This window comes from Clytia hemisphaerica, unplaced genomic scaffold (genome assembly GCF_902728285.1).
Source record: "Clytia hemisphaerica strain Z4C2 unplaced genomic scaffold, Clytia hemisphaerica genome assembly, whole genome shotgun sequence".
Taxonomy (NCBI): Eukaryota; Metazoa; Cnidaria; class Hydrozoa; order Leptothecata; family Clytiidae; genus Clytia; species Clytia hemisphaerica.
Window position 1 is genome coordinate 58,114 of NW_027103340.1, and position 19,210 is coordinate 77,323.

At 35.8% G+C, this 19,210-nt stretch overlaps 2 protein-coding genes across 2 annotated transcripts; both read right to left on the minus strand.

Moving 5' to 3' along the window:
- Positions 1–1,111: 1,111 nt before the first annotated feature.
- On the minus strand, positions 1,112–12,291 carry LOC136818199 (coadhesin-like). The gene is made up of 9 exons (XM_067074562.1): positions 11,790–12,291; positions 11,313–11,345; positions 9,263–9,418; positions 7,780–7,995; positions 6,640–6,810; positions 3,119–3,253; positions 2,246–2,353; positions 1,767–1,927; positions 1,112–1,456 (listed from the first exon to the last, which is right to left on the minus strand). The coding sequence occupies exons 1-9, from the start codon at positions 12,289–12,291 to the stop codon at positions 1,232–1,234; spliced, it is 1,707 nt and encodes a 568-aa protein (XP_066930663.1). The 3' UTR covers positions 1,112–1,231.
- A 2,383-nt stretch (positions 12,292–14,674) lies between these two features.
- LOC136818300 (oviduct-specific glycoprotein-like) lies at positions 14,675–16,341 on the minus strand. Its single transcript, XM_067074684.1, has one exon. It carries the CDS (start codon positions 16,339–16,341, stop codon positions 15,475–15,477), a length of 867 nt encoding a protein of 288 aa, XP_066930785.1. The 3' UTR covers positions 14,675–15,474.
- Between the last annotated feature and the right edge of the window lie 2,869 nt (positions 16,342–19,210).

Sequence of the window (19,210 nt, forward strand, 5' to 3'; positions counted from 1 at the left end):
TTTTCGCGTCGTTGAAAACACAACTCAGAAATGTCATCAGCGCTTTTTAAAAAATTGTCAGCGGTAGAGAATCATAACATAAAGTCTGTTTATTATTTCAAAAAACCATACCCAGAGAAAAAATTCATAGGTAGCCTTGACTCACCAGAAAAAGTTTCCGCCCTTACTGCTTTCTCTATCAGGATATAGGGGGTACCTTTTTTTGCTGTAGGTTTTAAGAGTTATCCAATGGTAGAGGATAAGCACCTATTTTATAGATAATTTTGACTCTTAAGAGGAACAATTTACTGAATTCCTCTAAAATCGAAACAATGTAATTCTATCATGCTACAAAAGAGATATTTCTTGTAATCAGGGATATCTTATAGTGTAGCTGGATAAAGCACATTTGAAAAGGCCTTGTTCTATCTCTGTCCCTGACATTAAAATTTGATATGAAATTAAACTTTTTAATTATAAATTCGTGAAATTTGGATTTCTTTTTAGCCAATGATTCTGCTGCTGCATTTATTGTTCACGATTAAAAACTTTTAATTATCAAGGGTCTGTAAAACATTGGTGAATGACAATTAAAAAAAATGAAAAACATTGTTTTTATTAGTAAAGTTATAAGAAATTCCTTCTGTAAGATTATAAATAGCTCTTTTTCATTTGAAATACCGCGCTACACCGCGGGGTGCCTCACTTTCTAACTGATATTTTCAGATAGCAAGTCGGTATGTCTGATTATGGAAAAAAATTCAAGTCAATTGAAACAATATTTGTCAAAATATTTACATCCGAAATTTTTAAAGAGAAATCATGAAAGCCTCTCAAATTCATAACACACGCTGATAAAATTAGATTTCATTTACAAAGAAGCTTTTGGGGTATCTTTTGCAAATATTATTTTGATGAAAAGCGGGAACATCATAGCAAAATATATGCAAACGTACTGCATGAATACTTTGTCTGCTTCATTTTTCTTATAATAAAAACAGAACACTTAAGGGGAGATGGATTTCTATTATCAACAGTTTACAATAGAAAAGACAACGGAGCAATCCGCTAAGGAATTCTCGTCCTTCATCCAGCTACGCTATAACATATCCCTGTTTGAACGATGTAGTGATTAATCCTATAGAACAATTTTTTTAATGCAATTCATAATTAACAAAACAAAACAAAAAAGTATACAATTTGTAATAATTAGAACACCCCCTTTATCAATTATCTGTATCACGCCATTGCCCTATCCAAAATATCGACACAACAATCGAACACCATTCAAACTAGTATCGTCGTCACTCCCTTGGTCACTTTCGATCTGTGTTTGAAGACCAACAATTTTGTAGCCAGCAGGACAGTAAGTGCTTTGTGTCCATGAACCCCAACCACCTTCACCGCTTCTGTACCACTGATTGTCATCTCGACATATCAAACGAATGGCATTGGTCGAAGTATCGTCATCAGACCCCTGAAAATTCATTATAAAATAAGATTTATTTCTTACAAGGTAATTTTAGCACGTGGGAGGGGTTGGAATTAGAATAAATATTTTGATAAGAAGAGTAGAAGGATCTATGTAATCAACTTTATTAAGGAGGTGTAATGGTATCTAACCTCTAAAAATATCAACTCAATAAGATGACCTCTTAAACAGGGGTAAATTTGAGTTCTTGGTTCTTGAGAAACCGAAATTATTGACTGCTGGAAAATTTAAAAGCCTTAAAATGATATTTTGATTCTTCGGAGATGATAAGTTACAGAAGTCCAATGTGTATTACCTGGGAGCTTTCAAATTTTAGGATTCCACCGTAAAATCCATTAATACATTTTTGTGACTCGGCTTGCCAAGTGCCCCAATTGGTGGATCCACTTTTGATGGTAGCGCCAACATCATCGTTACATCTTAAAGAGATCGCATTTAATGCCGTGTCATCGCCATCTGGGATAAAAAGAGACATACATTGAACAAAGAGAAAAACTTTATTGAACACTATCAGTATCTAGCTATAGTGAGTAGTAAATTCCTATCTCTCTATCTAGAGTTGTAACTGCTCTAAGATAAGATATAAAACACATGTATTTATAGAACCCATTTCATAAGAAAATTTGCCCTGAGAACCAATTTATAACCCGAGATAATTTTGTATTTTGATTAATTTCAAGAACGATGAAAATTATACTTGGCAGGAACTGAAGAGATTTAACAAAACCATGCCATGAAATTCTCGGAAACAACTTTTTATGAAAGATTCTATACCTCCTTGGTGGCTTTCGATATTTGTTTGAAGCTGGACAACCCAGGTTCCTTTTGGGCAATACTCCCATGAACGCCAACTGCCCCATAAATCAGTGTTGTAGCTTATTACTAAAAAAATATTTTTTTAGTGTAGATAGATGGTAGATGTGTGTAGATTGAATGAAAAGTAAATTTGAGCTAAAGAAAATTGGCAGTGGCAACTTCCAAAAGTAATTATCGCTACGACCGTTCTATTTGGGTTATACTAGCAAGTAGCGGTCGCGCTATGAATGCCTCGCGAACGCATTCATAATTGAGAATGAACTGATTGGCTGATAAAAAAGAAACGAGGTGTACAGCTTGGCGCACACAGTAAAATATCTTTTAAATATCCCTTGTTGTTGTTGTTACTTTGTAGGAACTAATTACCAAGTATATGGCTGTCTATCAAGAGTTATTGATATGATTCTAATAAAGTTTGTGTTTATAAGAAAAATAATGCACATATTGTGCACTGTCCCTGTTTTACTTTGTAAGAATATAGAATTTAATAAATAGAAGAATAGAATAGAACTAAAATCAATACAAGTCGCAACAAAGTAGACAAAACAATAGGTGCGCGTGACCATTTTTTAACAGCGGCGGTCCGCTCAGAATCGGAAGAAACATCAACGACATGAATATTTTTCTGGCGAGCAAGTCCACTACGTGAAGGAACAAAATCCCCTGCGGGGCAATAATTGAAATTAACAAAATCCACATTCAGTATTTGACGTAAAAACCCTTCACCGAATGCGGCTAAACTCGTCCCCAGTGAATAATAACCCTGTCAAGTACTTGTTTTCCTCTTTAAAAAACTAAGAAGCACTTTCACTTGAGACAGGGTTGCATTACCTTTGTCAGGGAAGCATGAAGATTCAATTTGGCACATTTCTTTAGTTTCGGTCGTTTTGCCAGAACATCCATGATGACACGTGCGTGTTCGTATGGCTGTCTTTGAACAATGCTGACATGACCAACTTGACCAAGCTGGTAAAAGAATACAAGATAAAGAGAAATCAGTTGCCAATTTTCTTGAAGACAGTACGAGTGGCAGGATAACAGTTATACTTTGCTTTAAAAAAAACTTGCCAAAAAATCTAGTAAGAAAAAACTATATAAGAACAAAAGGCTTCAATGGCCAAAATATTAAGAACAAGTTAAGAACATTTTAAGGCTCCGTGGACTCTAAAACACCTAATTTCTTTTAGGAAAATGGAAAAAATTACCCAAAATATTGAGAACATCCGAAGCGGCTTCAAAATTTTTGGATGATCATGAATCATAATACAGTCTTCAAATTCAAACGTCATGAAAGTTCAGGGAAACCTTATAGGCAAAAGCTGATCTACTGAAGAAAACATATTTTCAATTTCTGTAATGGGCTTTTCCAGATAAAGTCCGTACCCCCCTGTTGAGGAGGTTCTTTTTTTTAGGTGCACCCCCATGGAATTCCGGTCCGAAAATTCCCTTACCCCTATAGAATTCCGGGTCTAAAAATCCCCTACCCCTATGGAATTCCGGGTCTAAAAATTCTGGAACTTCAAATCATTTGCTCCTATGTAATTCCGATTAGAAAATTCTTTAACCCTATGTAATTCCATGATTTTGTTTACCCTAACTGACTTTGCTGCTAAAAAATCATTTGGCTTCAGTCGATCAAGAATAAAACGCAACATCAAGAATCGCCAGCTGATTCCTATAATCCTACGCTTTAAGAAGCACGTAGTCTTAAAGGGCTAAAAAGGGAAAAACGATTAAACAATTAGATTTCCAATAAAAAGGTGATTTCTTTTTACGTCGATGCTTTTTAAAATTATACAAGAAGCCCATAGGGCATGAAGGCCCAGCGAATAAAAGTATGAACTGAACAAGACTTGAGTAGCAGAGGGGATTTGAACCTGGAGTCGCCAGTACAAGCCATAGACGCCTTAGACCATTCGGCTATCTCTTATTTACAACAATAAGAAATAATTCATAATATTTAAATCTTATATACAGAGATGTTTTTTTCCTAACACGTGAACAACTGAACTGTTCACATGATAGAGAAATGTAAAAACAACTTTTTTTTAAAAGAACATCTTCCTAAAGAGAAGAAGGTTTGTTACGGTTTGTTACATTGTTTTTCTTAAAACACACTACATCTGTTATGTTCTTATAGTTTTAATAGTTAATTGTATTTTCTCCTTTTATGTTTTTAACCAATAAAGACGATTTCAATTGTTTTTTATTCTGTCAATCATGTTCTAACAGCCAATCAAATCCTTCACAATCTGAATTAGCCTGTGCTTGAAAACGCCATATATGAAAACGCGTATCGCCTAGTAAATTGTTACACACTGACACCGGGCAGAATGCTAATGAAAGGCCCAGTACGCTAAAGCTAGCTGGGCCAAAAAATTTTACTTTACTGTTTTTAAAAATAAGGAGAAATGATAAAGTATAGCAAGTAAATTTTATAATCTTAGTTAATTAGTTAATTAGTTAATTAGTCAAAGACCGAAAAGAGGCGGGAATCACCAAAAAGAGATTTCCGGCTAGCGAGCATAGAAAAAGACCTCCAAGCATGTAAACAAACAAGCTCAAAAGTTTTTTGATTTAAAAATGAAAAAGATGAAGTAGTTATGGCTAGGTGGGGACTGGAAAATGGATGCAATATAGGGAAAAGTATAATTGGCTAGTTAATTAAATCATTTCGCAGCTAATTTGATTCTGCAAGACGAAATGCAAGGGGATATTTCCACTGAGTATATCACGTTAGGTTCTAAATTTTAAATGATGTTGATGGTGTCGTTTTGAATATCAAATGATTGGACAACAGCAGAATACCAGCCAGGCTTCCACCCAGTTCGAAGATCTTTTTGCATCCATTTCACCTTTATTGCCGCCAAGCCCACCTCAAAATATTCTTCGTAAAGAAATAGAGATTCGGAATCGATTAAGTACCAGCAGAACATTCGACGCTTCCTGTATTGTCTTCAATACCCACGGTTTTGACATATCTCCGTAGACCACGGAAGACACCGCTGATATCCTTGATTTCTTCAAGACGTCTGGAATCAAGAGAAGAGCGCTCTATTCTTTTTGTCGTGAATTTTCGGGTGCGTCTAATTACGGGTCCATTGACGATTCTGCCCTTTATTTGTTGGTCGATTATGGTTTCAGCAATGGGTTGTTCTATTTTATAACCATACAGGGGGTGGACAAACCTAGATGGGGTCAAAAAATTTTCTAGTAACCGAAGGGTTCATAACCGTCTATCAAGAGTTATTAATTTGATTCTTATAAAGTATATGCTTATAAGAAAAATAAATATGCTCATATTGTGCGCCATCCCTTGTTTACTTTGTAAAAACTAATTCCCAAAGGTATATCACCATCTATCGAGAGTTATTGATTTGATTCTTATAAAGTATATGCTTATAAGAAAAATAATCTAATTAAACGAGAAGAAATAAATAAAAATTTCTCCGCTTTTATTTGGACACACTGTATCTTAAAAGGGCTTCAAGCTTAGGTGAGTTGGCGATCACCTGAAGGTATCGGAAAAGTGTTTCATTGCCAGGTGGTTCTGTTTTGAACGAGTGAAAGGCAATGATTGACATAAAAAGAAAACTTTTCGTCACCAGATCAGTCATAAACCACATCATTGGGATTCGCTGCAGTTAATGCTTTCCAAGCTCCTAATCATATGGATTACTCTATAAACTCTATTCTGCGCTATATGGCTGAGAAGAAACCGAGACTTCTTGTCATTTCACTCCTCAATCCAAAACCGAACGAGTGTGAAGAATTGGCTGAAATAATTTGTACAGGGAACCGAAGTTTTTGTTTACAAATATGATGATGGGACAAATTCTTATTGGGCTCTTCCAGAAAATGTTCATACATGGGGGGTGGAGGCTATAGTGTCCGGGGGGGGGGGTCGCGAAAGGTAGCGAAAAAACATCGAAATTTACCTTGTCTGGGGGGTGAATTTGCTCTGTCTGGGGTAATTTGGTTGTCCAGGGGGGTCAACTGATGCTTACCCGCAGGGGGGGGGGGGGTAAACCAGTTGTCTGGGGGGCCAAAAGGCACTTTGTCCGGGGGTAAATCACTAAAAATTGTTATATCCTCCACCCCCATATTCAATTTTTTTCTGGAAAAGCCCATTATCTACCTTTACTCTCAGTGACCAGGATCTAGGGAATAAAAAATATCAATCAATGTCAAGAAAACACAAAGCTTACCCAGCTGGAACACAACGTCGTTTCAACGTTTTTCAAATACTCACAACGTCCATATAACGTTAGCTGAACGTTGAAACAACGTTGTGTGCCAGCTGGGTAAGAAGATAAACCCGCTAATTTCCCCATGGCATTGATTACTCTTACCAGAACATGGATTGATATTGCATGATTTTTCTTCTCGTTCATAGCCTTCACAATACTTTCCTCCGTACTGACTTGATGGATTATCACAAGCTCGTGTTCGATACTGCGTACCACTTCCACAACTTAGTGTGCAAGAAGAAAAACCACTCCAGCTAGACCAACCACCATCCACTAGAACAAAGAGATAAATTGCAAATACCCTCCATGCATCTAAGGGGCCTCTGAAATTTCTCACAGCGACTTAGGTGGTCAATATACCTATCATTGGTAAAACTTTCAATTCAGAAGCTCCAATAATTCCTGAGTTCCAGAGATAGGTTCATATTTGTTTTATAGACCGGTAGGAAGATAAGATACTTTTTGATGATTTATACATCTAATTTAGAGAAGATTGAATGATGTCGGAGCTTTTTTTGCGAAATACATCAAGTTATTGTTCTTTTTCACAGCTCCGTTGAAATAATTGTTAAATAACTGTTATAACAACCTTTTAAACAAGTCATAGAACAGGAATGAAAGGTCTGGATGGGGATGGTAGTCAGGCAAATTGACCGGCGGCGGTATGTGCGGCGATTAAGGGTATGTTTTAAAGATAACAGAACCGCACTGTAGGGTTGACTTTTTTTAGATGCAGGGTGGAATTTTCAGCAAATCCAGGAACAGTTGCACATTTTTGCCCGAAAAATTCAGATTATTTTGCTCAAAAAGAGTTGACAATTCGAGGAAAATGCACTGTAAGGGTATGAATATTACCAATTTTTTGCTGCACTGTAGTGTAAGGGTGTGATTATAAAAGCCAATTTTTCCATGCCCCCTCCACTAGGCGAAATAAGAGGTTTCCAATCCTGGAAATATCTTGAAAATATGATATTTCCATATACTTTTGTAAATATGGAAATATGACTTTTCTATATTTCTAAGTTATGGAAATACCATATTTCATGATATTTCCAAATCTGAAATATCATATTTTCAAAATATTTCAAATTTAAAAATTGGAATGAATTCAGAATTGGAAATATCATGAAATATGATATGGAAATATCATGAAATATGATATTTCCACAACTTTGGAAATATAAAAAAGTCATATTTCCATATTTACAAAAGTATATCTATTTGAAAAATTGTGTCACATACCAGGAAATATATCAATCTTGATACTACTGGATCCACAATACATTCCGCAATACTCTGGTGTCGGAGAATCGCACTGTCGTGTTGCGAACGAAAGTTTCCCTGGGCACGTCGTGTCGTTTTGGAATGTTTCGTTTACAGTTGACCAATTGCTCCATTGACCATGAACGGGAGGCCAGTAATAACATTTCCAAAGCGTTGTGTAATAGTCTGCTTGTACTGGATGAAAAAATCGAAAATTGAAATTATTTAGTTATCAAAACTTAAATCTTCACTAGAACCTTAGGTTTAGAAAATCATATAAAGTTATTTCGAGGAAAATAAAAAATAATGCTCTATGGATTAGTAAATATACTAGCCATAACTTTCATTAAGGTGCCACCGCAACAAAACGAACACATAGAGTTGAGTTTGGCGTTCAAAAGGAATGATCTTAGCCCTACAGTAATTTTGTTAAGAGTGACCTCTCATCTGAGACAAAATTCTTTCAAATGCTAACAAATGTGTCAAGGGAGTGATTTACAGTCTACTTAGAGTGATATCCGTGCCTTGTCTTACATGTTTTTTATAAGAACAATTTCATAAGAAAACGAGGCTGAAATTTGGCCAAAACCTAAGAACAAATTAAGAAGAATCTGAACCTCAGATTTCAGAAATTACTGAGAAGTACATGTTTCCATTTTAATTAATATTGACATTTAAGGCTGAAAAACTCATATAAATTTAAGAGCAGCCCAGCCCGAATCATATGACTTACTGGTTTTTCCTATGAAAAGCGTATATATCTGAAGATACTGCTCTTCATATGTTATTTTACTAATGTACACGTTTAGCAACTTTCGAATAGTTTGAGTAGAGTAATGTTTTTAACCTATAAAGAGCGCTTAATAACTACTTGTGGTATAAAAAGGGAATTTCCTAGAAAAGGGAATTACCTTAGATTCATTTAACTCTCCAGGGATAAGAAAAAGACAAACTGACATTTCAAAATGAGTCATCAGATCAAAATAACTCCGGAAAAGTCTTTTTGATGATGATAAAACAATAGAGAGACCGTAAGATAAGACTGCTACCGTTAAGCGGAACTAAAATACTGAAAAACGTGCGCAAAATTATGAGATGTTTGCCCAACTTCCTTATGCATGAAGCTATGAATGCCATCCTCAGAAGCTTTAGGCTTCCTCCGGTGGCAACAAAGCTAGAATTCTTATAATTTCGGGATAGAACAATTAGATCAGTACACCTGTTTAAAAAATAGGACTAGGAAAGAACTTTTTCTCAGTATCATAAAAAGAAAGGTACCTGGATATCGTATAATGACAAACTCGAATCTAGTTCCTTCGTTCACTTTTTTATAATTTTGATAGAGCTCAGGATTGTACCAACGCCCATCAGTGAAATGGTATGAAATGGCATGAAAAAATGGTACCACCAGTTACTCTGGGTACTATGATATAAGGGTCAGATTTTATTTACTTTTAGCTACCTGGGCACCTTTGACGATTACAAGTTTTGATATCCACATCGAATTCAATCAAACATTGATCAGAGAAACACTTTCGATATCTTTTTTGTATTCCATCATTACCACATGATGAGCTACAAAGACTCCAATCACTCCATATGCTCCATGCTCCGCCAGCTAAAGTATAATGAGAAATAAAAAGATTTTCGAAAAAGATCTGTTTTTTTTTCCATTTCGAAAAGTGATTTTATTAGATAGCGAAAAAATACACAAGGGGCCTATTTGCAGTAGCGTATACAGGAGGGGCGCAAAATTTGTGTGAGGGAGCGGATTTTTATGACACTGTAATTATCTTTTTTCATTATGAATAGATAATGAGAGTGTCATAAAATCTACTCTCCTACACAAATTTTGCGCCCCTCTTGTCTACGCTACTGTATTTTTGATATGCGTAAGTCAAGATGACGTCATATTTTTTAACGGTAGCACTCGAAAAAAGCCGGATTTTGAACCTTCGTGTTTCTATTTTTAGTAGCAGAGAGAGGTCAAATCCCGGATTCTTTTGGGTGTTACCGCTAGAAAAATGTCTTACGGATATCAAGAATTTGAGCTTCAAAACTTAATAGCCATTCTTGTTAGGATAAGATACTTCTAGTAGCCCTGGAAGATAAGTACTGACCTACGTCTTTTAATAACGAGTTGACCAAATGATCAAAGTAGTTTATTTCAAGCAAACTAAGCGTCGATTTAATTGGGGCACCAAAAAGCAGGGAAATGATATAGTAAACTGTACTACTAGTATGTCATTTCCCAGCGAGCACCTCACCAAAAACCGGGATTTTTCATCCCGTTTCTTAGTGAGTTCCACTTTGACGATTAGAAGTCTTTCAAGTGTTTTGACGCAAGTTCGATTTTTTTTGATACTGCAAGAGCTTCAAACGTTTAACCCTATTAGCCCCAGGGGGGTAGAATCTACCACGCTGGAGTTCTTTTGTTTATATCTCAAAGAAAATTTTTTTAAACGACTTGAAACTTTCTGACTTTTAATAAAATCTTATTAAGAGTACTTGTGCAAAATTTTAGGGTCATAGGTTGTCCAGATCAGGTTTTATGACTTTATTGTGAAACATGACATAAAACCCAGCTATAATCGCTTAAAACTCAAATTTGTGCTGATAACTTCTAAACTATTTATTCAATCATTTTCAAATTTTTACACGTGATAGGCATTGATAATACAAATTTAAAAAATCAAAAGAAAATTTTTGAAAATGATGACGTCATCATTTATGACGTCATCAAATTCTTAAAATTTTACTCATCTTCAGCATAGATTTTAAGAAAAACTCTTCATGGAAATTGCAAAACCGGCAATTATGTTAAAGAACAGTCTTTTACCTTTCAGAATCTTTAAACAGAATTGAAATATATTTATTGGTTCGACTGTAATAGACATTTTTGTAAACCATATATTTGGGCTTTTTTCCGACAGGTGGAAATTTTGTGATGGCGTCATCAGTTTTTGAATGACGTCATCAATTTTTTTTTCTTACTGGAAAATTGTATCATGATGGAGAACATCTGTACCAAATTTCATGGCCGTAGCTCTTCTAGATCGAAAATAATCGAGGGTGGTAGATTCTACCCCCCCCCCCTGGGGATACAAAAGTCAAAAATACTTGGGGCTAATAGGGTAAAGTGAAACATTCGAAAAGGTCGCAAAGTGGATTAGACGTTACAGCGTAGAAAAAAAGCCGTGATGTCTAGTATAGGCTAGTCATTTATCCCTGCAAAAGCGTGTCTGTAATTGCTAATGTCGGTGCTCATTTGTGTTGTTTCACTCTAAATCAGCAATTTTCGGCTAAAAAGAGGGAAAATATCCAAACAATTTGTAGCCACTTCGTTCGCTTAATTTTTACAAAGATAGTTTCTTTAATAGGTGGCGCAGTTTGACCCAATTTTGTTTCAACTGCATACACAAATGAAAATAATTTAAAATCTGTAAGAATCCATTAAGATTTTGCATAAGGTCTTTTATAAAAGCAAACATAAAACAATAGAAAAAGCTTACCACTATCACAGTTCCCCTTTGTTTCCTGGTGTGCTAAAATGAAAAATGAAAATATTTAGATTATTACACACTTAAAGCTTAAAGGTTTTGTTTTTACATAAACGTTCCCGTTTCATCTCAGACACATATTTCATATCGGGACAGTGTCTTCCATCCGTGTCCGTTTCTGAATTAAAATTGATGAGTAAGCAAACGATATCACTCTTATCTAAAAACAAAACCTTTAAAGCTTTTATCAAGAAGATTTTCTGTTTCTGTCTTCTCTTATGAAGAAGTTTCAGATAAAGATTTTTCCTTTCTGAGAAGTTTGCCCATCTTAGTAACCGAAAAAGCCAAAAAGAATTCTTTCAATAGCGGCCTTATTTGCTTGAGAGGGCGTTTAAAAAAGGAGTGTATGTTCGATGCAATATGGTAATGAAAACAAAAAATTAACTTAACAAAAAGGTTTGTTGAACCATAGCCTTGCCAATAACTCACCGTTATATTCCGGCTTCCAAGTTTCGAAAAATATGTTATTATCTACCATAGAGGTCGTCACAAAGTCAATAGTATGGTTAACAGCGTTAAGTCCAAAGAAAGAATAGTCTGTAGACTTTGAGAATTCGATTGTCACTGTACCATTTTCTTTATCTGCTGCTATGAGACATGCTTTTGAATCAGATGATCTGGTCAATTGAAGTGTATTCCTAATCGTTAAAGACATATAATATTGAGGGTAAGTATACGAACGAAGATAGAATCCATCATAATCATTTTTGTTACATTCGATTTGCTTTTCAACAAACCATAAAGTTCTATTGGATACCATACTGTCTTCTTTTAAATACAATAACGTTTCATTTGAATTTTCCAATATTTCATTTTCCTCAAAACCGATATAAAAACCGGGAAATATTTTGCATTCGAATCGGATTCCAGAGTTGTATGTTTGAAGTGTTGATGCTTCGCCATACATCAGAATATGTGTAAATATCAGCATTATCCAGCAATACATGGTCGAGTTCAACTAATTACTTATGAGGCAATCAAGGCTTCTGAAATCAAAAATAAATCACCGAAGAACAGCCTATGCAACTCAGATCTTCTCGTTATAAATAAACTATTTACCATTTTGACCCATGATAACCGTTGATGGTTTTTTCAAACCAGAAGCGCCATATACATGAGTGAAAGCAAGTACTACCTTGTATCGGACTGTTCAAAAACCACAAACCTGAATAATCAATATAGGAAGTAAAAAGAGAATCATTGAATGATTGAAAAAGGTAACACAATTTCATTGAATATGAATATTCACGCATACGAATACACGTTGTTTTTTTTAAAACTAGTTTTACCAAGCAGCCTCAATGTTTCTTAAGAAATCGGCTTTTTGAGCCAAATGTTTCTTACATGTTTTTAAATTTTTTGACATAATCAGCCTCATCTTGTTTTGATTGGAAGGTTTAAAAAAAAAACGAATTAAAAATATTTTCTCATTCTGAGCCTCATGTTTCTTAAAAGTGTGTTTCTTATAAAAAAAGCAAAATTGTATATGAAAAATTAATACCTTTAAAAACTGCAATCGAAGCCATTGGGATAACCAGTTTGACGTTTGACCTCACTAAATTATCAGGGGGGGTCAGGGTCAGAATTTGCCGGAAATTCGGCCGTCGAAATAGTTCCTTGGCCGGTGGAATAGTCGTCTGGCCGGCGGAAATGCTATCCGGCCGGCGGAAAATTGGCCGTCGGAATAGTCATTCGGCCGGCAGAATAGTCGTCTGGCCACCGAAATAGTCATCCGGTATCCGCGGAAAATTGGCCGTCGGAAAAGTTATCCGGTCCGCAGAAAGTGAGGTCGAGTTATTTTTTTCGAGTTTTTATTTTGAGCTACGACAAAACGAGTTATGATAACATTTTCCGTAAATTTTGGTTTAAGGGCTCTGACCATAGTGAATTTTTCATAATTGCCGTGTTTAAAATGTGTTTTCTGACTGATGTAACCAACAAAACTATGGCATGTTATGCATTTTCTGTTCAAACTATTCCTGAATCTGAAAATTCAAAAATTGCATTGAAAAAATTTGATGAAAAAGAAAATGAAGACTTTTGCGAGGAAGAGTATTTCAACTTTGAAGAGCTTAGTTCCGGCGAAGAAAAAAATTTTTCGCTGTATCTTTTACCGAACAATAAAAATTTTTGCGGAAAATTTTTGTAAATGCTTCTTTGTCTCGAAATCTTCAAAATCAATTTTTCATCTGGATTTTGCTTAAAAAAACAGTCATAACTTTTGACACATCTTTTTAGAAAAATTTTCCGCAAAATTTAAAATAGTTCAATTCGGACAGTTTGAAAAAAGTTCGAAACAAAAAGGTTAATTACCCATTAAAACTTAGCACTTTTTATAAAAGAAAGTGATGCAACATATTATTAACGTCTTTGTAAAGTTCATAACGTCATTTTTGCAATTAAGTTCTTAATTACTCTTAATGGCAATTCTTTGTTAAAAGTGTTAAAGAATCTAAAACGTAACTTTTATCAAGCCAAAAATTACGAAAAAGGACGCAACAACTCGGTTTTTCATAACTCAAAAAAAAATAACTCGAAAAAAATAACTCGACCTCAATTTCCGCGGACCAAATAACTTTTTCTACGGCCAATTTTCCGCAGGCCGGATGACTATTCCGACGGCCGGATAGCATTTCCACCGGCCAAGGAACTATTTTGACGGCCGAATTTCCGGCAAATTCTGACCCTGACCCCCCTGATACTTAATAAATAAATATCTACTCTTGTCTCCCGAATAGACGTCCCTCCGCTTATTGTTAAGAGAAAAAAGTCCACCCCGCTCTTATTAAGGTGGGAGTTAACCTTCAGATTTAAAAAAGTCAAAAAATACATCTTTTGCAACAACTTAACAACTGCTTAATATTTTTGATGAAATTTTCAGGAAATGATAATCAATTATTAAGGTTTCTAAAAATAGAAAAACATTCTAAAAATAACTAAAGACGGGGGTAAAATCAGCCAGGGGGTAAAATACTATATTTTGCTTGTGTCAGGTTTTCTGAAACACTGAGTTACCTACAAAGTTACTTTTTTTTTTAAAGTTCAGTATTATATGGAAAAATTACGGAATGAGTAAAAAAAAAAATTTTCCAGGGGGTAAGAAACTGAAAAAAACGATTTTTTGAAATCAAAAATCAGGAAACCAACTTTGAAACTTTTTAATCCACTCATTCCATGCACAATCATGCCAGGCAACTTCCCTGAAAATTTCAAGTCTATATTACTTTCTGATCCTGAGATTTTCCTGACAAGGTGTTTGCAAACCCCCGGAAACGCGTTTTTGAGAAAATCAAAGAAAAAGACAACAAGACGACTCAGAGTTGAAAATTATACTTTGAAAATTCGTAAGGATTATAGCAATTGGTGATAAGAACTTATCCCTTGGGAAATATTTCTTCTTCGGAAAAGGAGTCACCGGGAAATTTACGCCCATTAATTTTGATCAACATCGAGTTTCAGCATTTTCTATATAGTCAATATAAGGTGTTTTGAAGAGTTTTATGTTTCGATTAATCAAACACCTGGAATAGATTCTAATCATTCGTCATGTACTAATCTCTCTAAATTCAAAATATTATTGAAGAGCTATTGACAACTCAATACTCGCCCGAACTTTATTTAAATCCTGAAAAATGTTCTTCATCTCAAAATTATGAAAATAGTGGTTTTGACCAATTTTTTCATTCCAATTTTTTTGTACAAAAAGAGGCATATCTTTATAGCTCAATCTTTTGCAGACAATCTAATATAAAAAGAGAGATATAACATTTTTGTTATTAAATTACTAAAGTATTAAATTAAATTACTCTTGATAGAATAAATTCAGAAACAATTTATTAAAACTTCTTTTTTGTTAAAAGTGTCAGTGCGTAGTCAATACAAAAGGTTTACCTGTAAAATTCGTATCCGATGGCCAGTGCCCTTAAATAAAAGCGTGTCGCACTCTCCAAAAGGAAATCTCGTATAGGATTCGAATCAGAGTAAACAGAGCTTATTCAAATAAATGAAAAATGATTCCTAGGCCACTTGATACCAGTGGTTGTTTGAAGCGTTTGTTTGATAATAATTAAGTTCTAATTGTTTTCAAAAAACGTCGTTTTTCGTTACCAAAATATCAATCACATTTACAATGGCTTGAAGGACAGTAATCTGAAGCACAATTTTGTCGACACCAACCATCAATACCGGCTTGTGTGTGATATGGTGGGACACCATGGCAACTGGCGTATGGTGACTCCGTTCCACCACCACATTTACAATGAGATATTGGACAATAACCAAGTGCACAATTTTGTTCACACCATTGATCCATTCCGGGTTGTTTGTCATAAGGAGGGATACTGTGACAAGCGGTTCCTGGGGATTCTGTTTCTTGTGGTTGGGTGGTGGCTGGTAGTTGAGTGGTAGCTGTTGGTTGGGTGGTGGGTGATACCTGAGTGGTAGCGGGTGGTTGAGGCGTAGTTCTATCGCATATACAATGAGAAGCAGGACAATAAGAAAATTCACCAGGTTTGCAATTAGTGGTACACCATTGTTTCATACCTGGCTGTGAAGCATAGTTTGGTGTGGGGTAGCATTTACCAGAAGGTGTTTCAGTTGTTTCCTGTTCAGTTGTTTGTGGCACTAGAGTTGTGATTGGTGGAGCGGTCACGGGTGCTTCCGTAGTAGCCTCTTCGGAAGTAATCGGTGTTTCTGTTGGTGAGGGTTTCACAGTTGTTTCTGACGGTGGTTGTGTAGTAAAGGGCTGTCCGGAAGCTAGTTCATTTTTCACGGCATTCATGAGTGGATATTTACCGTTATTGCAGAAGCTACCCGTGAAATCATCGAGGTCGATGGCCCAGAACATGGCTCCTTTTAAGCCGCGCCCTTTAATCAGTGATCGAACTTTATGGATCATGCTAGCCTCACTATCATACCCTACCCAGTAGTTACCAAGGTAACCGTACGTTGCACCTGCACTGCTTGTTTCAACGACTGTCATCCCTGGCAAAAAAAATAAGAAAAAAAATATCAAAAATGTAATCATAATTTCATTTCGGATGCAATAAAACGAATAGACAAATAAAACGCTTTTTCTTGCTTTTATCTCCTTCCTACGAACACCACATGGAAAGATATATATTTCTGTTATCCTTGTAGGGTATCATTTTCCCTGAAAGTAAAACTATTTATACGAGTTCGAGGAAACTTTACTATAAGAAAATCGTTACTGGATTAAATAATGGGCTCTTCCAGAAAAAATCCGTTCATGGGGGGTGGAGGATATATAGTTTTTTTCATGAATTACCCCTGGACATTTTGATTTTTAACCCCCTGGACACGGGTTATACCCCTGGGCAAACATCAAATCAACCCCGTGGACACAAAAAATTACCCCTGGACATTGGAATTCACCCCCTGGACATTGCATTTTTTTGGTATTTTTTCAATACCCCTGGACAATTCATCCTCCACCCCTTTGAACCCCTATGCTTATAGGCACCTAAAGTAAATGGAAAAAAAAAATCTAAAACCTACCAGAGCCTCTTCCAGATTTTGGACTCCACCCATCCCAATGGCCAATCAAAGCAATGTTTCGAGGATCTCCATGTACAAACTTGGTTGTATTGTCTCTTCTTGGTAACAATGATAACAAGTTACATCAATTGTTTCACTTTGATTCCATAAGATTGATATAACTGTGGCAATTGGTACAAATGTGTGGAAGTGGCCATCTACAATCAGTGTCCCAGAACCACTGCAATTCTTTGAATCTGGACCGTGCCAAATCTCATTTACTGGATAGCTAACTCCTGATTTTCCTAACCACACATCTCTATCTCTCCAATGAGCTAACATTTTTCTGCCATGTCATCCGATAGAAACCAACGATTTATTTTCCTTAATAGGAAGATATATCTATCAACTGAGGGTGTCACATCACAATGTGGGCATTGCTCATCAATACCAACAACATAGTGGTGAAGGGGGTGATCAACGCTAAAGCAGACTTTATGGTGAACAGGATCAATGTAAACGCCCCTACTTTTAAGAAGAGAAGTAGCAGTGACATAAGATGGTGGCCAATTTTCCATATTGTGAGCATGACTCAAAAGTTCCCCAACATAAGCCAACAGCTCTTCTGTCATTTTTATTGAGGCATTCATACCAGATGCAATGACAAGGCTTCGCATGAGATTTGAGAGTATAAGGTTTTCCCTGAAAATAAAGAAGAAAATTTTCACACAAAGTGTTTGATGAATTTAATTCTCAGTTTTGACTTTTCAATATATATATTTTAACCATAACCATAACCTATCACCCTTTGGTTATCCTAAGGGCCCATTGCCCTGTTTTCAGAGAGACCGATTTGAAATCTTGTGATATTTGTACCGTAAGTTGGTCTAAACACTCTGCTTTAGAGATAGGAATAATAGGAAAGCTTGAATCACTGATTGAAAAAGGATCATTCCTCTCTGACATCTAAGCAAAGAAAAACAGTTTCAACCTTTCTATCAATTTCAGCTGATAAAAAGAGTGTCGGAATTAGAGGAGGGGTGTCAACATTAGACCAAGTTGCGGTAGTTACTAGCAAAAAAATCTCGATAACAATTTAATTATATGCACGCTCCAAAGTCATAAAAATCCAAATGAATTCAATCATGCGTGTTTTTTTTTACGAACAACATGAAAACAGTTTGAGAAAAGGCTAGATTGTATGATGGAAGGTTAGTTGATTTTTTTACTGCTCACTAAATGACAAAGACATGAAGGATTAAATTTAAAACCTATACTGACGACATACGGTACCAAAATCGGCAAGCCTTTCCATATTCAGTCTGGGAAATCCTCTCAATTGCACGCTTATGTTGTATGTTCTGAGGCCGTAAGCGCGCAATCGCACGGATATCAAAATGGCAGAATTTTTAAGCGTGTAATTACACGCTTATCGAAATTGTTCTGAAACGGGCGGTAAGCGTTAAGCAAGATTGACGGGTGACGGCTTTTGCGGTAAGCGTGTAATTGCACGCTTTAAAATTTCCTATATTTTTCACATGTAATTCCTTCCGAAAGCTCTGTTGAATTTCAAAAGCCTAGGGCAGTTTTACTCAAAATTTATCGTAGAAGAAGATTCCGTAAAAATGGATTGCCCGTTAAACCATGCCTTAGAATTCTGAACCCCTTGAAATCCCTAAGCAATTTCAACCGGGGCGGGAGCGGGCGTAAATTATAACCATGCAATTACGCGCTCACGCCCTCGGAACATAAGCGTGCAATTGAGAGGATTTCCCAGACTGATATTCCTGTGGTATATCCGGACTCTTAAACACTCTTAACTGGAAGAGCTGTATGCAAAATGTGGGTGTGAAATTTAAATTACCTGTCATTATTAGATTGATCCAATTCATTTAGAGGAACAGAGAAGTCACCATCATCTCCATCATCATGAGAAGGTTCTGCTGCTGCTACATGGTTATTGTGATGTGACGGTACATTGAAACATCGATACTAGTAGTATCTATATTGCTATTCATAATCATGCTGCCTTGACAGTTGTTCGAGTCATCTTGCAATATGCCTGTCAATGTGCTTGGTGAAACCTCCTGCTGCTGAAGTGACAGTGTATTTGAGTAGAGTGATTGTGTGTGATTGAGTGTTTGTTGTTGTTGAGCTTCTTGAGCTGTCGTGTTCGGTGTGTAAATGTTTTGGTTGAGAGCTGAGTTTTCGTCTGAATTATTGCTGTCATTAGCATTAGACTCATCCTGAACAGAATCATTATTGCCAATTACTTGATTTGATCCTTCTTCTATTTTGGCAAGCATTAAATATTGTTTGCAATGTGCAATTTCTGTGTTTCGATGAACAGCTTT

Excerpts from the sequence above, each read along its gene's own strand:
- LOC136818199 (XM_067074562.1), bottom strand. The coding sequence starts at position 12,291 with ATGCTGATATTTACACATATTCTGATGTATGGCGAAGCATCAACACTT. Across the intron at positions 11,346-11,789 it reads TTGGAAGCCGGAATATAACG|CACACCAGGAAACAAAGGGG; the intron begins GTGAGTTATTGG and ends TTTTCATTTTAG. Across the intron at positions 6,811-7,779 it reads CAAGATTGATATATTTCCTG|TGGATGGTGGTTGGTCTAGC; the intron begins GTATGTGACACA and ends TCTTTGTTCTAG.
- LOC136818300 (XM_067074684.1), bottom strand. The coding sequence starts at position 16,341 with ATGACAGTCGTTGAAACAAGCAGTGCAGGTGCAACGTACGGTTACCTT.